The sequence below is a fragment of the Phoenix dactylifera genome, chromosome 9 (genome assembly GCF_051530095.1).
Source record: "Phoenix dactylifera cultivar Ajwa chromosome 9, Ajwa_hap1_PhDact_Kaust_v1.1, whole genome shotgun sequence".
Classification (NCBI taxonomy): Eukaryota; Viridiplantae; Streptophyta; class Magnoliopsida; order Arecales; family Arecaceae; genus Phoenix; species Phoenix dactylifera.
In genome coordinates, this window is record NC_143198.1 from 6,964,500 (window position 1) to 6,986,287 (window position 21,788).

Here is a 21,788-nt window from a genome sequence, read left to right on the forward strand (position 1 = left end):
GAAGCTGCAGACTGGGTGGCTACCTACACAGCTAACTACTCAGGATATACCTTATGGTCAAAAGAGGGGGAGTTGCTTTGGGCACTTCGTAAACTTGTGTTTTCTAATTTTATTGGATGTATTCGTACGGATAAATCAGAACCTTCACCATAGCCCTCTCAGATGAGGAGAACAGAGAGTACAAGCCAAACTCTGTGTCTTATTCTGTAAGCCTACTTACTAATGGGGAACAATCATCAGGTGTGCCAGTAGCTGTCCCCTTCGGCTATTTAGCATTACTGTCAAAGGCCACACGATGGGCTTACGCCCATCCTACTTTAGCATTCTAAGATTCTATTTATAGATAGAGTTTTAGCCAATTGGTCTACTAAATTCTTATATGACTTATCAAACTTTTTTGACATTATAAAGTATCTTTTGGACTATCTCAAATTTACATCTTAATTGAATGCGTAGACTTGTTTTTTTGTTTGTAGTCTTTTGATTTGTTAAATCATGCTTTTCCTATTATGATATATTTAGACCGATAAATAGGTTTTGGGATCAAAGGAGAATTAGATGAAAAGATTCTCGATTTTTTATGTAGAGAAAGTAGCATCTACAACAATCATTTAGACTTCCATGGTGCCTCAAAATATCATTTGCCTGAAAGATCCCCGAGCAATGATGACACTATCAAGAAGGAAAAAAAGTTATCTAAGTGTTGATTTGATATTAAAGGAATCAGTTACTCAAATAACATTGGTATTACCCTCCACAATTTTGCAGTAACCAATGTAGAGAAGAAAATAATCAAGGATTCCTTTAAAATATGCAAAAAGTCTTTCTAAATGTGTTAAATGAAATTGTTTAGGTTATCAGTATTCCTAGTCAATCCCCCCATGGCATTGACAATATCAATGTAGTTCTATTTTCCATGTAGAGGAGAGATACAAAGATGTAATTCATTCCATTATATGTTTAGTAGACACTAAACAACTAAAAAAGTAACTCTTTTATAAAAATTAACAAGAAAGTGCTTCATAATAATTCTTTTAATAAGCATGTGCAACTTAAATTAAACCTTTAATCACTCTAGACGACATCAACCATTTAAACATTTAATATTGTATGAGGATCCGAGGCATACACATGCATCAAAACTTAGATCAATAAATTTTTTGATATTATAAATTGTTTTCCTTTGAACCCCTAGTTACGAGTTTAATAGCTTAAACCAATATTTTATTTATTCTATTATTAAATTAAAATATTGAATTGTATCTTAGTTCATCTTTACCCTGCCATCTTTCAACTTCTATCTATCCAATTACTACCTACACCTCAACAATGATCAATCTTATTGAATTAAAGAGTATTATACAACCTACAAACACTCTCTCCATGTACAAATTTGTGATATCAACAACAAAATCCTCTCTCCATCTTGTGTGCTGAATTTTGAATTTTTAGGTATAAAATACTACAAAAAAATTCTAAAAGCTAACACTTTTTAAGTCATTCGCCGGTACTTATAAGTGTCACAACATAACTCCCCGATGCTATGGAAAGTATCGAAGAAATGTCAACAATGCAAGCATGAAAACCAAAGTTTACGATGCTTGCCTTTTATGTAGTTTTCTTTAGCGAGAAATGCTTTCAAGCTTCACTAATGAACACACTTTTTAAAAGTATCGTGAAGTATTCTGATTTTGTTGCATGGCACATCTTTATTAGTGCTTTTAAGTATCGCTAAGGAACGATACTTTTGCCACCAAGGTAGTAGCCTGGTGGTAAGGGGGCGATAATTCCGCCCAAGTTGCCCGGGTTCGGTTATGCTTTCCTTCCACTTGTACCAAGGTGGCGCTGGGGTGACGTACCCACAAGTGAGGCGGTGAATCCAGTGGGGTGAGCCCACGGGTCGGGGAAGGCACGCGAAACCTGCGACCTGTATCGAACATTCCCTGGTGGAAGGGGGGCCCAGTAATGGGGCTACTACGCGGGTGGGCTGGTCCCTCCCCCTCCCCTCCTATTTTTGACCAAAAAAAAAAAAAGGAACGATACTTTTAGGCGTCACCAAGAAATGGTACTAAAATATATTACCAATCAAGTTTTACTTAATGATGCTTCAGAGCATCATTTACTTTCGATGCTTTCTAAAAGCACCGTAAAGTTTAGGCACCAAAATTTTTTTTTTTTGACACTTCTAAAAAAATATCGGCAAGTTTGAGTTACAAAAACCCAAGGCTAAACCTACTCATGTAGGTAGCTTTCTCTTGCCTATACGCACGAAAGACGCACCACGTATCCTTTTCATTGGTTCTACTATCCCAACTAGAGATAAATAATGACTATTATAATCATTATAATGATTAACAATAGTTTTAATGGGGGGCATTATAACGAGATAACACCTTATTTGAAACTTTGAAATGAAAGGGTCATTGTCAGGCAATAGTGGTACTCATAAATGGGGATGGCCACAAGTTAGGTATTAGTTGGGTAGGCTACTACCTGTACTTATCTAGCAATTAGAAATTATGTACTCATACCGACTCTATACCCATCTTAGGATGGGATGGGGCAGGTAGAATTAGGTAGAGCGAGAAGTGACGGATCTTAGTTAAGGAGGAGAGTGTGTCCCATCAGGACAAATAAAATGATAATTTTTTTATACAAATCAAACAAGTAAAAAAATATAAGTATATATGAGAAGTGACAGATTGTTTAGCATTCGATCAACTTAAGGAGGAGAGTGGGTGATGCACTATGGCTAGAGTTTGGAATTGGAAATTAAGGAGGAGAGTGGGTGAGGCACTATGGCTAGAGTTTGGAATTGGAAAGATAGGAGATAACCGGGACGATGAGGGTTATGGAGTGACCGAGTGAAGTGATTAGGAGAAAAGGTGGAGAGAGAATTAGTGGAGTTATATACATTTGGGTTGGGTTTGGGACTAGTTTGACCATTACTCGCAGCTACTGTGGATCAACTGTGGGTTTTGGAATCAAGATCAAGTTTAGATGGATCAAATAAAATCCAGACAACTAAGTTTGGACCAAGTTCCCAAGGATGGAGTAAATTGACATTCTTATTCATAAAATAGTTGTCACGTACAGTGTCTGCCTAATGTTTTTTTTTTTTTTTTGTACGCACGTGCGGAGGTCTGCTCGCGCATAGAACCAATGGTTCCATTCTTATCTTCCTCCGCCAAGGGAGATGATGGGCCTGTCGTCCCTGCGACTTCCCTCCCTTCGTAATCTCATGGAAACCCTAACCCTAATATCGCCTCCCTTCCGGATAATTCCTTCTCTGTCTCGTCGCTCTCCTCCTCGTCGAAGAATCCTTCTCAAGTCCCAGATCTCGACGAGCTTGGCAGGAGTAGCCCGGAGCAGTGCCGTTGGATGTGCGAGTCCCTCAATGGCATCGGCCGACAAATCGTGCCCCATAAGTGGTAACATATACATCCTTTTTCGCGCTTTTAAACATTATATCGACGAATAATGCAGTTTTTTTCTTAAAATTGCCACTATTATCTTAGATTTTTTTTATCATTTACAAATTGAAGGTGGCAAAGTTTAGAACCGGCAAACCAAATGCCTGAATGAACCTGTTTGAACTGATTTTGTTTTTGCCGATCTTAGTTTAAATTCTGAAACTGGCAATTAATTGCTGAATTTAATTCATTTTATCCCGGCGCCGCAATCACTTTTAGCTTAACGATCATTGAGATCATTTTTCCAATCAGAATATAATTGCACTGCTCTCTTTCTTATGATTAGTTTGTTTTTCATTATCACGCCAGTTACCCAATCAGGCTCTGATATTCTACCGTTTCAGTATGCGGCCCACACCCTTCTCATTTCACCGTATTCCTCCCCCTCTCTCTCCCTTCCTTCCTCTCTCCCTCCCGCCCCTTCAAGAAAGTGTAAATGATGTGGAATCCGAGAATGTCGTATGAAATTCTTTGTGATATTTATATTTCTGAGAGGTCCACTACATGGAGTCTTGCATCTGGGAATATTTGCTTTGGTGCAGTACTGGATTTAGTTGAATGTATTTCGCCCTTTTATTGCAAAGAGGTTGGATTGTTTTGTGTTCATGTTTATAGTTTCTTTTCTTACGAGAAGAGAAATTCTAGTGATGGTGTTACCATTCTTTTTTCTTATTATATGTAATTTCTGTGCTTGTTTTTGCATGAATTAGTCTATAATTTGACTGTATGTGTATATATATGTATTAATTTCACTGAATGAGAAAAGCATGTAAGCCATGCCTAACTTCACCACACTGGCTTCGCAACCCCCCTATTGGATGAAGCTAATTAAGAATCATCATGGTTCTGGGGAGGCTGGACCCCCTCATTTTCCTAGTAAAAAATGTTTTCCTATTCCAAATATAACCTTGAGTGCAATCTCCACTGTCACTTTCTCTCTCATAGAGAAAGTCACAGTCTCTTTGTCCTTTCCCCTCTCTTGCTCTCTCCTTGCTTGCTTCTATCTCTTCATAAAAAACCTAGCCCACCTAACACTCCCTGCAACACTCTTTTTCCTTCCCATCTTGGAATGAAGTTGTATCATAGTGCTTTTTTTTTTTTTGGTGGGGGGGGGGGGGGGGGCATGCAAGCCATATTGTTTCCAACCAATACCTAAAACCAATACAATCTTTTGAAGTTTTCAAAGAATTTTAACTTTCTAACTCTGATGGTTTGACCATGACTTGCTGTGGAAGGATTGATATTATTTTCTCTGATTTTGGATTTTATCTCTTGCTATTATGTGTATGTATACTATATTAATGTGCAAAATTTTTCGTCATGGTGTTGGGGAGGCTCTGTTTTTGGGCCTCCACGCATGCTGGTTTATGTTTTTTTTTTTAAAAAAACTTATTCCTATCTTTTTTTGGATAGAAATTCCTTAGTTATGTTTGTGATTGTAGATTGCCTCCTTATATGATGTAGTTCCTCATGCATTTGTATGAGGTCACTACTTGAGGTACTCCAAGTCCGTGGTTGGTCTTAGTTTCTTAGTGTTTTAAGCAAGATAGGTGCTTTCCCTTTATTCTCTCTTTAAAAGGAAAAATTAACAACTATCTTCATCATTGTAACAATAAAATCAAATGTGGCAATCAAAATTCATCAAACCTGTACCAGAGGTCGTACTGGCTAGTTTGGTACGGCACAGATTCATACATGTTGTTCTGAGGCATGCCAAAAATAGGGAGAGAAAGGGGGAGAGAGAGAAAAGAAGAGATGGAGAGAGAGGGAGGGAAAGGGAGAGGGGGGAAGGGAGAGGGGGAGGGAGGGAGAAAAGGGGGAGGCTTACCGGGAAAGGGGAGGAGTGGGTGACTAGACAAAGAAGCAGAGGGCCAAGGGCTAAAGCCTAACCCTAACCCTAACCCTAGCGGAGCGAGAGAGAGAGAGAGAGGGAGCGTGCTTACTGGTGGCAATCGAGGAGGGAGTGAGTAGCATTCGACAACCTTGAACCATCGAAACCCTCGAATTGGAGATGGGGAGTAGGGGTGCTCTCTAACCATCACAAACGGGAGGGGGAGTGCGATTGAAGACATCGAACTGAGAGTGGAGGGGTTTTATAACCAACTGAGGGTGGAGGAGAGGTTTTATAACTGAATCGATCCGACCCTCTCAACCGTTCTAACTTGGCGTCAGTTCAGTCAATACAGGCCAAACCATTTGGTTGGGATTAGTTCGGCAATCGCTGGTGGTAATAGTGAGATGGATGTGAGTCCCATGGTGTAGCAGAGCGAGGAGAGGAGCTTAGGGATATCAATAGGGCGGATTCAGTGCAGTTAGTGAAAAAATCAAAATCGAAACTGAAATCCACTACTATCCTTCAAAGTCGAAACCAAATCGAATGGTTTTTGAAATAGAAAACTATAACCCACCGAAAAAACCCACAAAACCAAAAAACTGAAAATCGTTTAATTTTTTTTTTATTTCAAAATTTTCATATGTAAATAACCAAATTATAGATATCATCCATAATTTCTATAATATAATTCATACCAACTTATTTAATAAATATAACCAAAAATCATAATATAACCATCCAACAAACTCAATAATTCAAAAATAATAATACAAGCATTCAACAAACACAATAATCCAAGTTAAAAACAAATCCAACTACATCAAAGAAAACATAATGATAAAGTTTTCAATGCAAGTTAATTTTGATGAACAATCCAATTCTTCATTTTGCTTTCACCAATCCACGAACATATTATGCATAAGAAAAGGAAAAAAATACTAGAAAAACAAGCTCAATTAATAATTTATTTAATGAACGGTTCAAATTGAATGGGATAGGGGGCTAGGATTATTTGATGGTCATTCTTATAGAGTTAGTAATTTGGATTTAAACTAAATATAAATGGTGTTAAATATCGGGTATGTTCAATTTCAGGTTTGGTGTTGGGTTCGGTTTCGGGTCGGAGAATTACCAAAATCGTAATTGAAACCAAAACCCAATAGTTTTTAATTTTTAAACCAATCACTGCAACAATTCCTATTTAATTTTGATTAAAACTGCGCTGTTTGGTTTGGGGACAAGTAAAATATTTAGGTATTGGTCCTTGTTGACATCCCTAGAGGAGCTAGCGAGAGGAAGGAGAAGCAATTGGAGAGAGGAGAGTTGGAGAGAGGGAGAATGAATAGGAATGTCAGTGGGGATGGGTTTTTAATTTTTAAACCCATCACTGAAACCATCCCCATTTAATTTCAGTTAAAATCATTTCATTCGGTTCAGGGATGGGTAAATTATTTGGGTAACGGGCCCTGTTGACATCCCTAGAGGAGCTAGAGAGAGGAAGGAGAAGGATTTGGAGAGAGGAGAGTCAGAGAGGGAGAATGAATAGGGATGTCAACAGGGACAGGTATCTGAGTATTTAACTAATCCCTGAACCGAACGAGGTGGTTTTAATTGAAATTAAATAGGGATGGTTTTGGTGATGGTTTTAAAAATGAAAAATCATTTCAGTTACGATTTTGGTGATTCCCCGATCCATAATCGAACCCAATACTGAAAATGAAAAATTATTTTGGTTATGATTTTGGTGATTCCTTGGTCCAAAATCGAACCCAACACTGAATCTGTCATCGTACCTAAAGCCTAGCCTGAAACCAAACATACCCAATATTTAATATCCTTAATACCTTTTATATTTAGTATGAATCAAAATTACTAACTTTATGAGAATGGCCATTTGATACTTTAAGCCCTCTCTCACACTCAATTTGGACCGTCCATTAGATAAATTATTAACTGAGCTTGTTTTTCGTGTTTTTTTCTTTTCTTAGGCATAATATATTCGTTGATTGGTGAAGACAAAATGGAGAGTTGGATTGTGCATCAAAATTCACTTGTATTGGAAAGTTTATTATTATGTTTTCTTTGAGGTAGTTGGACTTGTTTTTAACTTGGATTATTGTGTTTGTTGGATGGTCTTATTATTATTTTTGAATTATTGAGTTTGTTGGATGGCTATGTTATTATGTTCGGTTATATTTATTAGATGAGTTGGTATGAATCATATTATCAAAATTATGGATGATATCTTTAATTTGGTTATTTATATGTGAAAATTTTCAAAATGAATAAGAAAAGTTAAACGATTTTCGGTTTTTCAGCTTTGGTTTCGGTTTTACGGTTCTTTTTTGGTGGCGGTTATAATTTTTTATTTCAAAAACCATTGGTTTCAGTTTCGATTTCGGAAGCTGTTAGTGAATTTTGATTTTGGTTTCGGTTTTTTCACTTATTGCACTGAATCTGCCCCATTGACATCCCTACGAATAAAGATGGAGAAGAGAGACAGTGAAAGAGGAAGATGGGAGCAAGTACATTTGCAAGTTGATGTAGTCTATGTGAGAGTTACAGAGGGGGAGATGCACAGTCTGCTGTGCTAGTACCGGGCACCGTACCGGTTGCCTGACGGCACGAGTCGGTATGGGCTTGCGCCATGCCGTGCCGTGCCAGACTTATACCGACATAGAAGAGGAGGCAAGAAAGAGAGCGAATGGGAGAGAGGAAAAGAGAGAGAGAAGGGGGAGAGAGGGAGGGAGAGTGGAGGCCGGTGCCTGGGTAGGAGGCGGAGGCCGCGGTTGGGTCCCTATTTCATTCAAAACAGAGGTCTGACCGCTAAAAAAGTTCACGATTTTTAAGTGAAGTCGGCAAATAAGGCAAATTATTTGCCGACTTCACTTAAATATCGCAAACTTAAAAAAAATATTAAAAAAAATTAAGTGAAGTCGGCAATGGGTTTGCCGACTTCAACTTAAAATCAACAAAAATAAAAGGGGCTCCTCCGGCTCCTGTTTCGAACGAAACAAGGGACCGGAGGTGGAGTGCCGCCTTCGCTCTCTCCGGCCTCCACCTCCACGCAGAGGCTCCCTGGCCTCTGCCAGCCGGCCTCGATCTGGCCTCTTTTCCTTCCTCTCCCTCTTCCTCCCTCCTTTGCTCTCTTTCTTTTCCTTTTTTTCTTTCTTCTCCTCCTCCGGCGACGGTGTCTCGGTTTGGTTGCTTGAACCGTCCCGGTAAGCGACCGGTACGGTTCGGGATGGTTCCGTCGACCATGGGGAGATGAGTTCCGCATCGAAGCAAGACACAATTGGATTTGCAAAATTAAAGCATGACATTCTTTTTTAATTTAAGCTATACATTGTTGTCATCATTATCGTTATTGTTGAGTACATTCTTGAAGAGCATAATAAAGGCCTAAGTGAGATAAATGAAGTTTGCAATTTGACTCCATGAACACTTGTATTCCAATATAAGCCTTTGACATGCACACTTTTATTTCAAAGATGGAGGTCAGCAACTTGAGCTACAAACTTTATTTTTGTTATCCTGAATTAAGGTTTCTAAATGCTAAAATATATGCTTCGAGCCTTCTAATTGCAGATGGATGCCTTATTTCCTTCTTAAATATGTCACTTACTAGCATGATAAATTCTCTGTTAGTTTAGTATGTTTTAGTAATACCAAAATGGATTGAATTTTTTTTTTGTGGATAAAAGATTGTTTTCTTTGGAAAAAAAGAAAAATAGCTCCTAACTATAGTATGTTATATTAAGCCTGTCTCAAATGGCCTAACATAATAGCACTTTCGTGAATAAGAAATAATTGCATGGGGAGAATATTCAAATTTTGAAAAAAAAGAAGAATTCACCAAAACTTTGGAATTTTATAATTTACAATGTGATAATATTAGATAATTAAGTAACACAACATCATTAGTTTATGTAGTCACTTCATACAAAATCATTCATGAAAGGTGCTACAATAATTATAGCTGATTGATTGTTAATGGCTAGAGTTCATGTTGGATCAAGGTCTTTCTACATCCATTTATTAGCAAACTCAACCAAACCCGATCTGATAGGTTGACAATGATAGAAGTTGACAGAAATAACTGAAAATAAATTGATAACAAGAAAGGAGGGAGGAGAGAGCATACCAAAGATCCAAGGAGTTGGGGTGAGAGGGCATGGGAGGGATTAAAGGTGGGTCAGGGCATAGGAGGCTGATGGCTTGGTTGGGGTTAGTAGCAAAGGGACATGGCTCTATAAGGTGGTGGTGGCTGGAAAAAAAAGGAAGTGAAGGAGAAAGATAGGGAGAGTATTAGGAGAAAGGGAAAAAGATAGGGACTTGTAGTGAGGAGACGTGGCTAGTGGTTTGAGGTGGTTGATGGGTTGTAACCAGGGATGAAGAATCAGCAATAGAGGAGGCCAGGGTAAGCCGGTATCAGGCACGTAGGAAGAACTCTTGGTTCATTTTGAGAAAAGGAGGGGGGGGGGGTGACCAGGACTGATCAAGTTTTTGTATTACTATGCAATATCACATATTATAAGCGAATTGGATCAGATTTTGTCAATATCAAACTTGATCATCCAAAACTTGGGCTTAGTTTGTTTATTTTGTTTGCTTATAGGCCCGACAATAATACCAAACAATAGTAAAATGTCCATGCAAATTCCTTTTGTTACTGAAAAATGTTGACATAAAAATAGACTTGGACCAACCACTCTTAAGAAGGGAAAAAAATGCATCCAATATATTGTAAGATAAGCAAAACTATACAAATGAAAGACTCCTAGAAAACTTGTTAGTAAGATAAATTTTCACAGGACTTCGCATTTGGTCTTCTACATAGAAAACTTGTTAGCAAGATAAATTTTCACAAGACTTCACATTTGGTCTTCCACATTCTTCCTTAAAAAGAGACATAATGAGATGAAGGGGAAAAGACGCATGTTATGGGACAATGAGAAGGGAGAAAACAAATGTTTTAGTAGGTTCTAAACTCAGTGTCAATTTCGGCTTCAATCATCTAGATAGAGTTTCAGTCAAAAAAGTCAGAAAATCCAAAAAAAAAAAAAAAAGAAAAATCAATAAAAGTTACTTCGCATCATTTCATTTTTGTTTTGAGTTATTTAGGATCATAATTTGTATAATTTAGGTAGTTTTATGTTGAATTAAACTTTTTTAAAGCTTAATGCATTAAATATGTTGATGCTTTTTTCTAATTTTTATAATTATTTGACACTTTTTCTTTTTTTTTAAAAAAATATCTTCTATCTTAACAATTTCCCATATTCACTCTAATTTTTACATTTAACCAAACTTTTTCTAAGCATATTTTTTTATTTCATTTTAATTACTCATCTAAGCAAGCGAAAAACCATTTGACAAGTTTTGTTATATTCCACTTTCACAATTCATTTAAGTAAGAAAAAATCAATCAGTCTAAAAAACCTGTTTTATTTCACTATTTCATCTTAATATATCATTTTTTTCTGAAAGAAGAGAAAAGAAAACCCAGTTAAGTAGAAAAAGCAAACCATAGGAATGCACCATGTTTTTTATCTAGTAATGACACACATGAAAATTGTATCTTGCCCGCTATAACAAAGCTTAGCAAAAAATAACATAAATTTAGATCATTAAAGCCTTGGACAAATATGGGATTGAATGGTACTAATAAATTCTAGAAATCATAGAAAAAATTGAACTTATATTTGTTAATTACAAATATTAAAAAAATATCAGTTTGTCAGTTTCAGCTGAAACTGTTGAAACTCGGACAAGGCTGAATATTTCAATTATCTTCGGACTGGTCTTGGTTGTAATGGATTAGTTTTAGCCGAAACTTCAAATTTTGGGTTTCAGAATGGCCAATGCCATGATTCATGGCAGTTTAAGATTTTACTAGAAAGGCAAAATATTAAGAAATTGGGGAAAAATGGGGAAGATAGGGGCCAGTTTTGGAGAAGGGCAAGGTTTTGGAGATGTTATTGACAAAACATGGATATGTGGAATCTGTTTGTAGATTGACTGGAACATGTGTTTGCAAGGTCATCAAACAAAAAATTACTTCGGAGTTCTCTTGGATCCTTGTGGTTATATATGTTTGTTTATTTGCTCTCTCTTTCTCTCTCTGTCTCTATTTAAATTTTGACATTGTTACCTTTTCTTTTCTAAATGTTTAGGTATAGAGGATGCTTTGATGGGCTTTATCACTGGCAAGAGAAAAGTGACGGAGGTAGCTCACTCGTAGGTATAGGCCATCCGTATGTCTTTTTCTATTTTTCATTTTCAATTTCTTATAGATTTACAGAAAGTGCTCAAATAATTTCTCTGTTTAAGCTTCTCTATTAGCTTCTTTTCTTGCAATAAGGGGAAGAAAAACTCAACTAGGGCATGAACTTGTTTGGGATTTTTTTGGTAGTCCCAACTCAAGTCATTTGTGTGTAAGGATGGCCAAAGGTGCTGCATGAGAAGAAATGAAGGGTGTAATTCATTCCCACCGTTTCCACTTTCAGAAGGATATAAACAAAGTAAATAATTTTTTAAGATTATTTTGGGTATGGTGTGAGAGTATAATAATGTTAGGTTTTGGAAAGATGGGGAAAAATGTTGATGGTTTGAACTCCCAAGATTATCTGATATTTTCTCATGCCCTGTTGAGACCATAAATAAAGAATAGGGGTAGAGAGAGAGAATATATCTATAACAAGTAAAAAATTTGGAGATAGTAGGACAGTTATAATTTCATTTTTTGATCCTTTAATAATATTTATTCTTTTTTGCTGATGTAGAGATCCTATAATTGAAAATTAAATGCACATAACTTATGGGCCATACAGAATAAATTGCAGAGGCCTTTGGTCTTAACAAGTGTCTCAACTGGGAAAAGCCTTCTTGAGATGAGTCCCACAATTGATTAGAAGTGTTGGACTGATGGGGAATAGGTCTTTTGTAATTCTTCATTTTGTTTACATATAGAGTTATTTTTCTATGAAGCTTTCTTCCCTGGCAATTAGTATTTAGTAATGTGGAAACCTCAGTAATGACTCAGACCCCAATTCACCCGAGAAAGATGAATAAAGTTTCAGGAGTGTTGTTCCGCAAGCCATTAAATAGGATACATGCAAGGTCTTGTTAATTTTGGAGGTGCATCATTCTTTCTAGACTTAATGACTTTCATGGTTTGATAGGAACATTGCTTGCCTTTTAGGTAACAGAAAATCTAATCACCTAGATAATGGGACTAGGAAGACTAGTAAACATCTATATTTTTCCACACTTTTCCTCTAGTTTTAAATTTTTATTATTCAGAAAAAGAATATTATGGACTTCTTTGCGTAATCAGTTAATTATTTTGTTACTGGTGAAGCTTATTTGCTTTAATATATTTAATTTTAACAGAGTAAGCACAACGGTGGCAATTGAGTGTGGTAGCCTGAAAAATTTTCTGACCAAGTCCATTTTATTGGGCCTCATAATTGGAGAAAACTTGACTGGTCATTTAATTTTAATCTTCAGATTCAGCATGCTCTACACCTGTACTCACGGATCTTTTGCATCAAAAATTGGTCCAAGCAATGTCCTACAAACCATGATGCTTGACTCTGCAGCTTCAGGGGCAAAATGAAATAAAATATTAGCATCATACTTTTACATATCCATTATCGAAATATTTCAAAACTACACCTAAGTTTTGATGGCTCGAAACCACACCTTAGTTAATTTTACAAAAAGACAACATTTCTGAGCTTCCTAGCAGTTCTTATGCTTTTTCAGAAAGGAAATTGTAATGTTTGTTTCTCTGAACATGCTTTTAACTGTTACTTTCTGATATCCTTTTTTTTATAACATAACTAGTGTTTTCGTTCTCTTTTTTCCCTGTAGGTATTGTTGTTTCTGTTCTAATTAGGTTTTGGGTTTGCATATAACTTAGAAGTCAAGTCATAAACAAGTGCTTCAATGTTATCATAACATCAAAAATACTTGGTTTTTAGGTGCTGATATGTTTATTCTGCTTTTGTTTTTATTTACTGAGCATAAGTGTCTGGAAGAATATCATTCAAAAAGGAGATACAGTGGTTGATGCTACTTGTGGCAATGGGCATGATACGTTGGCATTGCTTAAGATGGTAGCTGATGAATCAGGCAGGGGATGTATTTATGGAATGGACATTCAGAACTCTGCATTAGAGAACACGTCATCTTTATTGGAGAAATCAGTTGATAGAAATGAGGTACGTAAATGACAACAATTATGTGAAATATTTAGCCTTTGTGTCATATTGGCCAATGTGAATCTTCCTGCAGGCTTGGTAGTTTTACAATTGTTGCATTCGGAGATTAACTTTTTCTCTTTTTCAGTCATTGCTCCAAACTCTTGAATTTACCCTCTGTTATAGTTTGGAGTTGGCTGCTCATTAATACTGACTTGGCTTTAAGCTTCAAATAACTCTTAATTGTGCTTTGTTGTAGAGGAAACTAGTTAAGCTCTTCTCACTTTGTCATAGCAGGATGGAGGATGTTATCCCAAAAGATACCCTGATTAGGTACTCTCAACACTCAAGTTCATGAATCTTGCTTATCATCACTTTAGCGTGCACCAATGTATTTATGTTCTAGGATAGTGCTGTCAAGCCTCTCATGATTTGTGGTATTGTATAGAAGCATATAAAAAGCCAATGATATGTGGAGATTCTAACCCTTGCTAAAGTCAAGGATGGCCTCCTATTGTTGGTCTCCCATGCTACCTTGTAGACGAACTCTTCGACGCTTCACCTTTTAGAAATAATGAAGTGATGACACTTTTCCATGCTTGGACATAGCATGACACTTCTTAGCTTCTTAAAAATGAATTGCCTTGCTTGGTGCTCTGAAATGCTGCTGTGATGTGCAAGCGGTGCTCGTAAAGCATATGCAATATCTAGACCGCATTTGCAGGTGCATATGCACTTATTTCTTTTATATTTAAAATAAGAAATATATTAATATAATAAAACAACAATAATAGCCCATAACAATATTAATTACAAATAACAACTAATAATTACTAGTTGCAACTTAGTCCTTAAAGCCTAATAGCAATAATCTATAATATAATTAACATATTATCATCGTTGACAGTACTTGTATCTAGCCTGCTCGTAACCCACATCAAACCCAACAACCAGTCTGAACTTGCCCCTTTTCTTTTCAGCCCATATGCATCTCGACCGCATATAGGGAATGTGATGAGATCAAGGAACTGCATCCACATATGCAGCTGCATGCATTGCATTTTAAAATATTAGTCTCATTCTAGTCCAAATTGTTAGCACCTGGATTAGAACATGAGGATGTCCTATCATTAGATATTCTGATGCAAATCTTGTATTGTACGGACACTTGGTATACCTCGCCATCTCGTACTGTACCATATACCAACACTGTAATAGGATGGTACCGGTACCTTTAGACCTTTCTTAGGGAGACGTGAAAGCTTTCTAAATGGCTTTTCAGTTAGCGCTGTAAGGGCTGAGGTCCGGTATCGGGACGGTGAACTTTGTTAGACCATGTTAAATTAATAGCATATCTTCTGGGTACGTAGACTTTTTAACATATTCAAGTGGACTTATTTCCAAAGATAGCACTATGCATTGTTCTATGGGATTTGTGGTGAATGGTAGAGAATTGATATAAGGGGAGGATTGTGAACTAGGTATTGCAATCTAGAACTAACATGGACTTACAATGACCTTCATCGATCATGTGGGGAGTAACTAGTGCTCTTGGAGAAATATAAAGATAATCAAAGAAATTTGAAGGACCGATGAAAAAAATACAACTAACGTCACTATCTATAGCGTTTTGAGACATTTCTTTTGCTACTAGAACATTCCCTATGTTATTCAAATCTGTGCAATGTCAAAAACTTGCATATTTTCTTATTGAAATTTCAAAGTCAACTTTTTGTAAATTTATGCAACTGATTTTCAAAGTTTGTGCCTACTCTGTTGTAGAACTATGTCGAAGTGTGGGCCAGTATGCTAGTGTTATAGGGGCCAAGTGGGCATTCCTATAGCAAAAGTTGCAAGGTTCTAAAGCACGGTCTGCTATGTCGATACCGGGCACCGTACCGGTTGTCCAGCAGCACGAGTCGGTACGGGCCTGCGCTATAGCGAGCCTGTACTGACCTAGAGACCGTGGGAGAGAGAGAAAGAGAGAAGGGGGAGATAGAGAGGAGGCCGGCGGAGACCGGCATTGGTGCAAGTGGCGGAGGCCACGACCGGATCCCTATTCTGTTTGAAATTGAGGTTCGACCGCTAAAACATTTTGTGATTTTTAAGTGAAGCAAACGAAACAGAAATTCGGCCGCTAAAAAAGTTTCCAATTTTTAAATGAAGTCCGACATGCAGGGGGCCTTCGCCGGCCTCCCTTCCTCTCCCTCTTTCCCCCGCTCGCTCTCTTTTCTTTTCTTTCCTCTTGTTCTCCCCCTCCGGCGATGGCATTTCGGTTTCTTTGCTGGAACCGTCTCGATCCGCCGTCGGTACGGCTCGGGACGCCCCGAACCGGGTGGTTCAGGATGGTTCTGCCGTCCTTGTTCTAAAGTCTATTGCACGAATTTGTGCAAAGCTGACATTAGAATTTTAACTAAATATTTTTTTTAAAAAATGTATAAGTTTTGGATGTTGTTTGAACAAATTTTGGATATATGTTTAAAATTTTCTTACTAGTGAACTAGGAGTAGGCTTGCGCATTTGTTGGGTTGGGCTAGGTTTGGACCAGACTAAGGTTCGTATTAAGAGAAAGAACTTAGGCTTGGGTCTGGCTTAGTCCAACCTCAAGTCTAAAAGTCGTAGCTCGAGCTTGGCTCGATAGTAAGTGGATATGCTCGAGCCCAACCTGAATCGACCCACGCCCAACCATGTTTGCAAGGTGAGAGAGTGAAGCTCCTGATGCTTCGGCCACATTAGGGAGGAGGTGTGGAGAATGGGGGCAATGCCGTGACTTTAACGAGGAGGATGTGGTGCCCATGTTGGTGGTTCTAGCTTGTGGCCTAGGTAAGGGAGGAGAAAGAGGAGGGTGGCTGCCTGCTTGGTGGGGGGGGGGGGGGGGAGGGTGAGAGAGAGGAGATAATAAGATGGAGAGAGGGCTGACCAAGGGTCTTGGAGGCGAGAGGAGGATGAGGAGGGAGGCCATGGTTGGAAGGGGGGCGAGAGAGGGAGTAGAAGATAGGGACAAGGGTGGAGGGAAAGAGGAGGGGGGAGGTGTGAGAGGAAAGGAGATATTTTAGGGTTTCTATATCTTTCCTCTTCTTTTCTTTTTCTTTTTATTTTTCTAAAATATGTAGTATCATTTTGATTTAAAATTTGACATATTAAAAGTTTCCGGTTGCTTCGAACTAGGCTAAGTTAAAAATGGGCAAGCTTGAACCCAGTCTGATTTCAATCGGGTCTGGAAATCCAAAGCCTGGCTTGACCTATGTGCCAAAGTCCTTAGCCCCACAAAAATTAGATTGGGCTAAGTTGAGTCCGCAGGTGGGCCTGGTTTGCACAGATCTAGCCAGGAACATTGATGAGTATGCTAGTACAACAAAGGAAACACCCCGTTCTTGCAAAAAGGAACAGAGCTATCAAATTTGAAATTAATAAAACTAGCTTTCATAAGCAAAATTTCTGATATTGTAATTGTACTACAATAATAAAATTGCCTTTTGCATATTTGCCCCTCGAAAGTCTATTTGTTTATTTACACTTTGAATAGTTGGAAGTGTATAAATATACCCCTTCAAAAGTTTGAATTTTACATGTATACCCATAATGTTATGTTGCAATGTCTTTTGACATTTTAATCTTGATTTTTTTGGGCTGAACTTGTCCATCGAAAATCTTGCTCGATATTATATGTGAGTTTAAAATATTTTAAGGGGCTTGAAATGTCATACCAATGTTATACATGTACTTTTTCATATTTTGATGGATAAACAAGCAATTAAGCAACATTTGGAGAATTTATATTGCTAAAATCCCTGAAATGGACAAAATGGAAACATAATTTGGCAAGATTACTTTTCAAATTTTAGATTTCTGATGGTCATATAAAATTGCAGATGGGGTGTGTCACGTGTGCAGATCTGTGTATGCACAATTCACTTTTGTGGGGTAAATAAGAATTCTTGAACGGTATATATCTAAAAATTCTAAGATCAAAAAATAACCATTATGAGGCTTATTGTGAAAAAAATAACCATGATGTCTGCTTGTATATGTGTAACTTTTCAAGGGATATGTATGCACATTTCACTTTTGGAGGGGTAAATAAACAAATAAAACCTCTTTAAGGGATTATAAGCAAAAATTCCTAAATGAAAAAAGGATATATACGCTTCGTCATGTGCGTGTATGTGGGCATGTGCAACTTTTCAAGGAGGATGCATGCACATTTCACTTTTTGAGGGGTATATAAGTAAATAAGACATTATGTGTATGTGTGTGTGACTTTTCAAGGGGTATGTGTGCACGTTTCACTTTTAGAGTGGTCAATAAGAAAATAAGATTTCTTCAAGGGTGTATATGCAAAAATTCCTTCATGAAGAAAAATAAGTACAAAACTTATCCGAGTTGACTTGTCTAGGTTGTGTGTGTGTATGTGCATGCATACGTGCGCACGCACATGCATGCATGACCTTTCAAGAGGGTGTGTGCACATTTGACTTTCGTTGGGGAAACTATAGTAGAAAAGGCCTGTTGAAGGTCATATATGCAAAAATTCATAAATCAAAAAGGTAACGATAGTGTACAAGCCCTATCTGAGCTAACTTATCCAGATTATAGGAATTCCTTGTCATTAACTCCTTTAATGGAGTTATTCAGAATTATGACAGGTTCTTTAAACACTTGATTAAGTTTTACCCTCATGGATGAGTCATTTCTCCCTGAAAAGCATGCAATGTCATTCATCGCATGAATCGAGTTGGATCGATTTGATTTGAAGAGAAGAAGCTCGGACTTAAGGGTGACAAAGCTCAAACCATACACAAACTTTCTTTTCACAACTCTATAGTCACTTTTTGAAAGAGACATTTATTAGAGCAGCTTTAAATTGTAAATTGCAAAGCTCAAAGATTTTTAGACTAGGGATTCTTCAGCAAGCTCATGAATCTACAACTAAGCAAAAGAAAGTTCAAGGAATTTACTAAAAAAATATGATTTCACAAGAACCTCCTCCATGAAAATGAGAAATTCAAAATATAGCATACAATTTTTTACATTAACAAAATATAATATGTATTTTTAATATTATTAGTAATATTATAATGCAAAGAGTTTTGATGTAATGTGTACATTAACATTTAATATTGTATGATATAATAACACTACATATATGCAAATTCTGTTTTACTTTATATCTTTATTTTCGGGTAATGTTTTTATATTTCAGAATAGTTGAACAAAAAAGAATTCCTGGATCATGTATATTATCTTTGATCTGCAGAAAAATTTTAACCCTTATATATTTATTGTTTTGCTTGGATAAAATTTAGAGTAGCTCAAGCGTATAGTGGTTTATATGCATCTTTTCTTTTTTACCCAGGCTTGTAGCGTTCAACTTGGGCTATCTTCCGGGTGGAGACAAAACAATAATTACGATGCCAGGAACAACACTAATGGCATTGTGTGCTGCTAGTAGATTACTGATGTCGGGGGGACTCATCAGCATCATGGCTTATGTGGGGCATCCGGGTGGAAGGTACCTTCCGCTTTCCTAGATGTTTTTCTTATTTATCCTGCCAGTTTTGAAAATAAAGGCTTCATGACAACCTGTTAAACTGAAGTTTCAATCCTGGACTGAAGTACGCAACAAGAAAAATTCCTCAATTCTTACAGTCATAGTAAAACTATTTCAGTCTATTAAGATTCATTCAACCAGTCAGGAAAAACTAATGCTTCTTGACAACCTGATAACTGAATTTCTAACTTGGACTCAAATGACCAAGAAAAATCACTCAGATCTGGCTATCATAACAAATCTGTTTCAATCCATTAAGATATCGAATTACTTGAGAGTTCGAAATTCGTGAAGATATTGTAATATATCATTATTAATGAGAAGATCAGCAATTTAGTTTTGACAGCTGTAACATTTGTCATTCCTCACAAACCTCAACTATGTATCTATGCGTTTCATGTTTGGTAGCCAAGTTGCTGCTTCATTGCTATCTTTCGTAAGCTTAAGCTACTTGCCATGAACCAGGGTCTCTCTGTTAGTATTGTCATCATAGTTCCCATTGTTTGATTGATTGCAAATTTGCTGTTTCACTGCTATGTTGCATAAGCTGAATCCCAATCTGTGTATGCAAAACTTGCATTGCTTTATATGAAAAGAATATGTGCTTGCCCCTTGGTCTTTTGATCCCTTTTTGTTTTTCTCAGGGATGAACTGGAAACCATTCAATCTTTTACATCTAGCTTGCCTGTCGAATCTTGGGTAAGCTGCAAGTTTGAAATGCTCAATCGGCCATCTGGGCCTGTTCTTGTTCTCGTATCGAAGAAATAAACTTGCTTGAAAAAAGCCCTGCATCTCAGCAGATCAAAATGCTTGAAGCTTTTGGTCAAAGTTTTGGATGGGCAACACAGCAGCACCTTCTTAGTTCCCATTTCTGAATGTGAACTCGTCAAGTTGTATAACCATATGGAATTTGTATCTTACAATTTTCTGATGTTAGTAGTCTTGTGACCTGCAGAAAACTCAAAAATATCTCCAGCTTAAGGCAAGTTTACACAAGCATTATCCCTGTCCAGTAAGTTTTGGGGGTTCCAGGGGGTTTTTCAGAACTCTTTTTAAAGGTTCTGTTCTGGTTCCATTCTATGGTCATTTATGGCCTTTTTGATAAGATAAATGTTGGTGGGAGTATTCTAACTTCCTTTTCTTTGCTGGTTGATGTTACAAAATGTGGTGCACCTCAGTAACATTATTTTATCACATGAGCTCTAATCTGTTTTACAATGCCTTTTTTAGGCGCTTTAGCGCGTACTAAAAATATCTGAGTATTGATGCGTGTTGTTGGTATATTTCTTCCACAAATTGGTCTATCTGCAAATGTGTCTTTCCGCTTGGAGTTCAAGTTGTTGGACAACCGAAATTGAGGTGTAAATTGTTACCACTATTGCAACCCAAAGTTATCACAGTTATTCGTCCTCAGGAAGTCCCTTTTTGGTCTTTGTTTTTCGACGTGGTCCTCAGGAAATCAGTCATATTTATGCTAGCGAATGTGCTATAAGAGATTTGCCCTGAGACAGGCTATTCCATTTCGTGGCTTTACAGGTATGAAGCCTCCAAAGGGTTTCCATCATAGTCATGTTACAACAATCATATTGCAATACTGCCGAATGTATAAGAGGTGGTACACTTGGATTAACGTTGTCAGCATGGCATTCTACCTCATCCCCTATGATCAGTGATGCCTGATTATCTTCAAGAGCAAAGGTCAGCCCTGCAATCAACATTAATCGGAAATAAATTCATTCACTTCGATCATCAAAATCATGAAGGCCATGCTTAGACATTGGCATAAGTTATCTGCTGGTTACTTGTGCATCCTGCGAGAGTGAGTAATGTGGGGAATCCTATTTAGCAAACCATCAATTCCATGGGAGCTAACAAATTCATAATCCCTAAATTTTAATAATAATGCAAATCACCTTTAATTCATACCCTAGATTGTTGCACAAACGTCCTTCTACTTCTACATTGCCTCTATCTCATCCACCCAAGTTCTGCCATATCAATCCATATTACTCTTATACCGACTGTACCAAGGTCTGCTGAACCGACCTGTACCGGTCGGTTCAGCCCGTACCGGACCGGTACCGAGCCGCACCGGTCCGGTACAGGGGTATAAAACGGTTCCGACCCAATATGGGTCGGAACCATTTGGTTTGAGCCTCGTACCGGTGCGAACCGGCTCAGTTCGCACCGGTACATGTGTGAACCGGTGCGAACCGCTCGGTTCGCACCGGTATGAGCTCGAACCGGTGCGAACCGAGCCGGTTCGCACCGGTTCGCTTCTGAAAAATAGTGCCAGCGCTGTGGCACTTTGAAAATGCCACAGCGCTGTGGCACTTTGAAAATGCCACAGCGCTGGCCAGAGGCTGGCACTTTCAAAAGTGCCATACTGGGGCACTTTTCAAAGTGCCACTCAACCCGATTTTAGATATTCGAGAGTGCTTTAAATGTATGTAATTGATTGTATCTTAATTTGAAAATATTTTATGTTCTTCATCTCATTATTTGAATCATTTGGAAGTAATAAGTTGCATCATCTACTTTTAACCTTAAACCTAAACATAAAAACATCAAAAAAAATCCAAAAGTGAAAGAACTCCAAAAAAAAAAACGACTATGGGGTCGAAACCAGGCCGAATGTGCCCCATCGGTACGGTATCGGTTCGGCTCGGTTCGGCACCGGTACCGTACCGTTACCGGAGCCGACCGGTACGTCGGTACCATCG

General features: G+C 37.7%; 1 protein-coding gene across 2 annotated transcripts; it reads left to right on the forward strand.

The window, feature by feature from the left end:
* Nucleotides 1–3,112: 3,112 nt before the first annotated feature.
* LOC103710498 (S-adenosyl-L-methionine-dependent methyltransferases superfamily protein) lies at nt 3,113–20,317 on the forward strand. 2 transcript variants are annotated; one of them, XM_017843626.5, is made up of 6 exons: nt 3,114–3,431; nt 11,484–11,547; nt 13,343–13,535; nt 13,774–13,847; nt 18,871–19,026; nt 19,710–20,317. In XM_017843626.5, exons 1-6 carry the CDS (start codon nt 3,197–3,199, stop codon nt 19,831–19,833), a joined length of 846 nt encoding a protein of 281 aa, XP_017699115.3. In that variant the 5' UTR covers nt 3,114–3,196; the 3' UTR covers nt 19,834–20,317. The 2 variants fall into 2 exon arrangements, with proteins under 2 accessions (XP_089781407.1, XP_017699115.3); XM_089925281.1 differs by lacking the exon at nt 11,484–11,547 and having other exon boundaries at nt 3,113–3,431.
* Nucleotides 20,318–21,788: the final 1,471 nt, after the last annotated feature.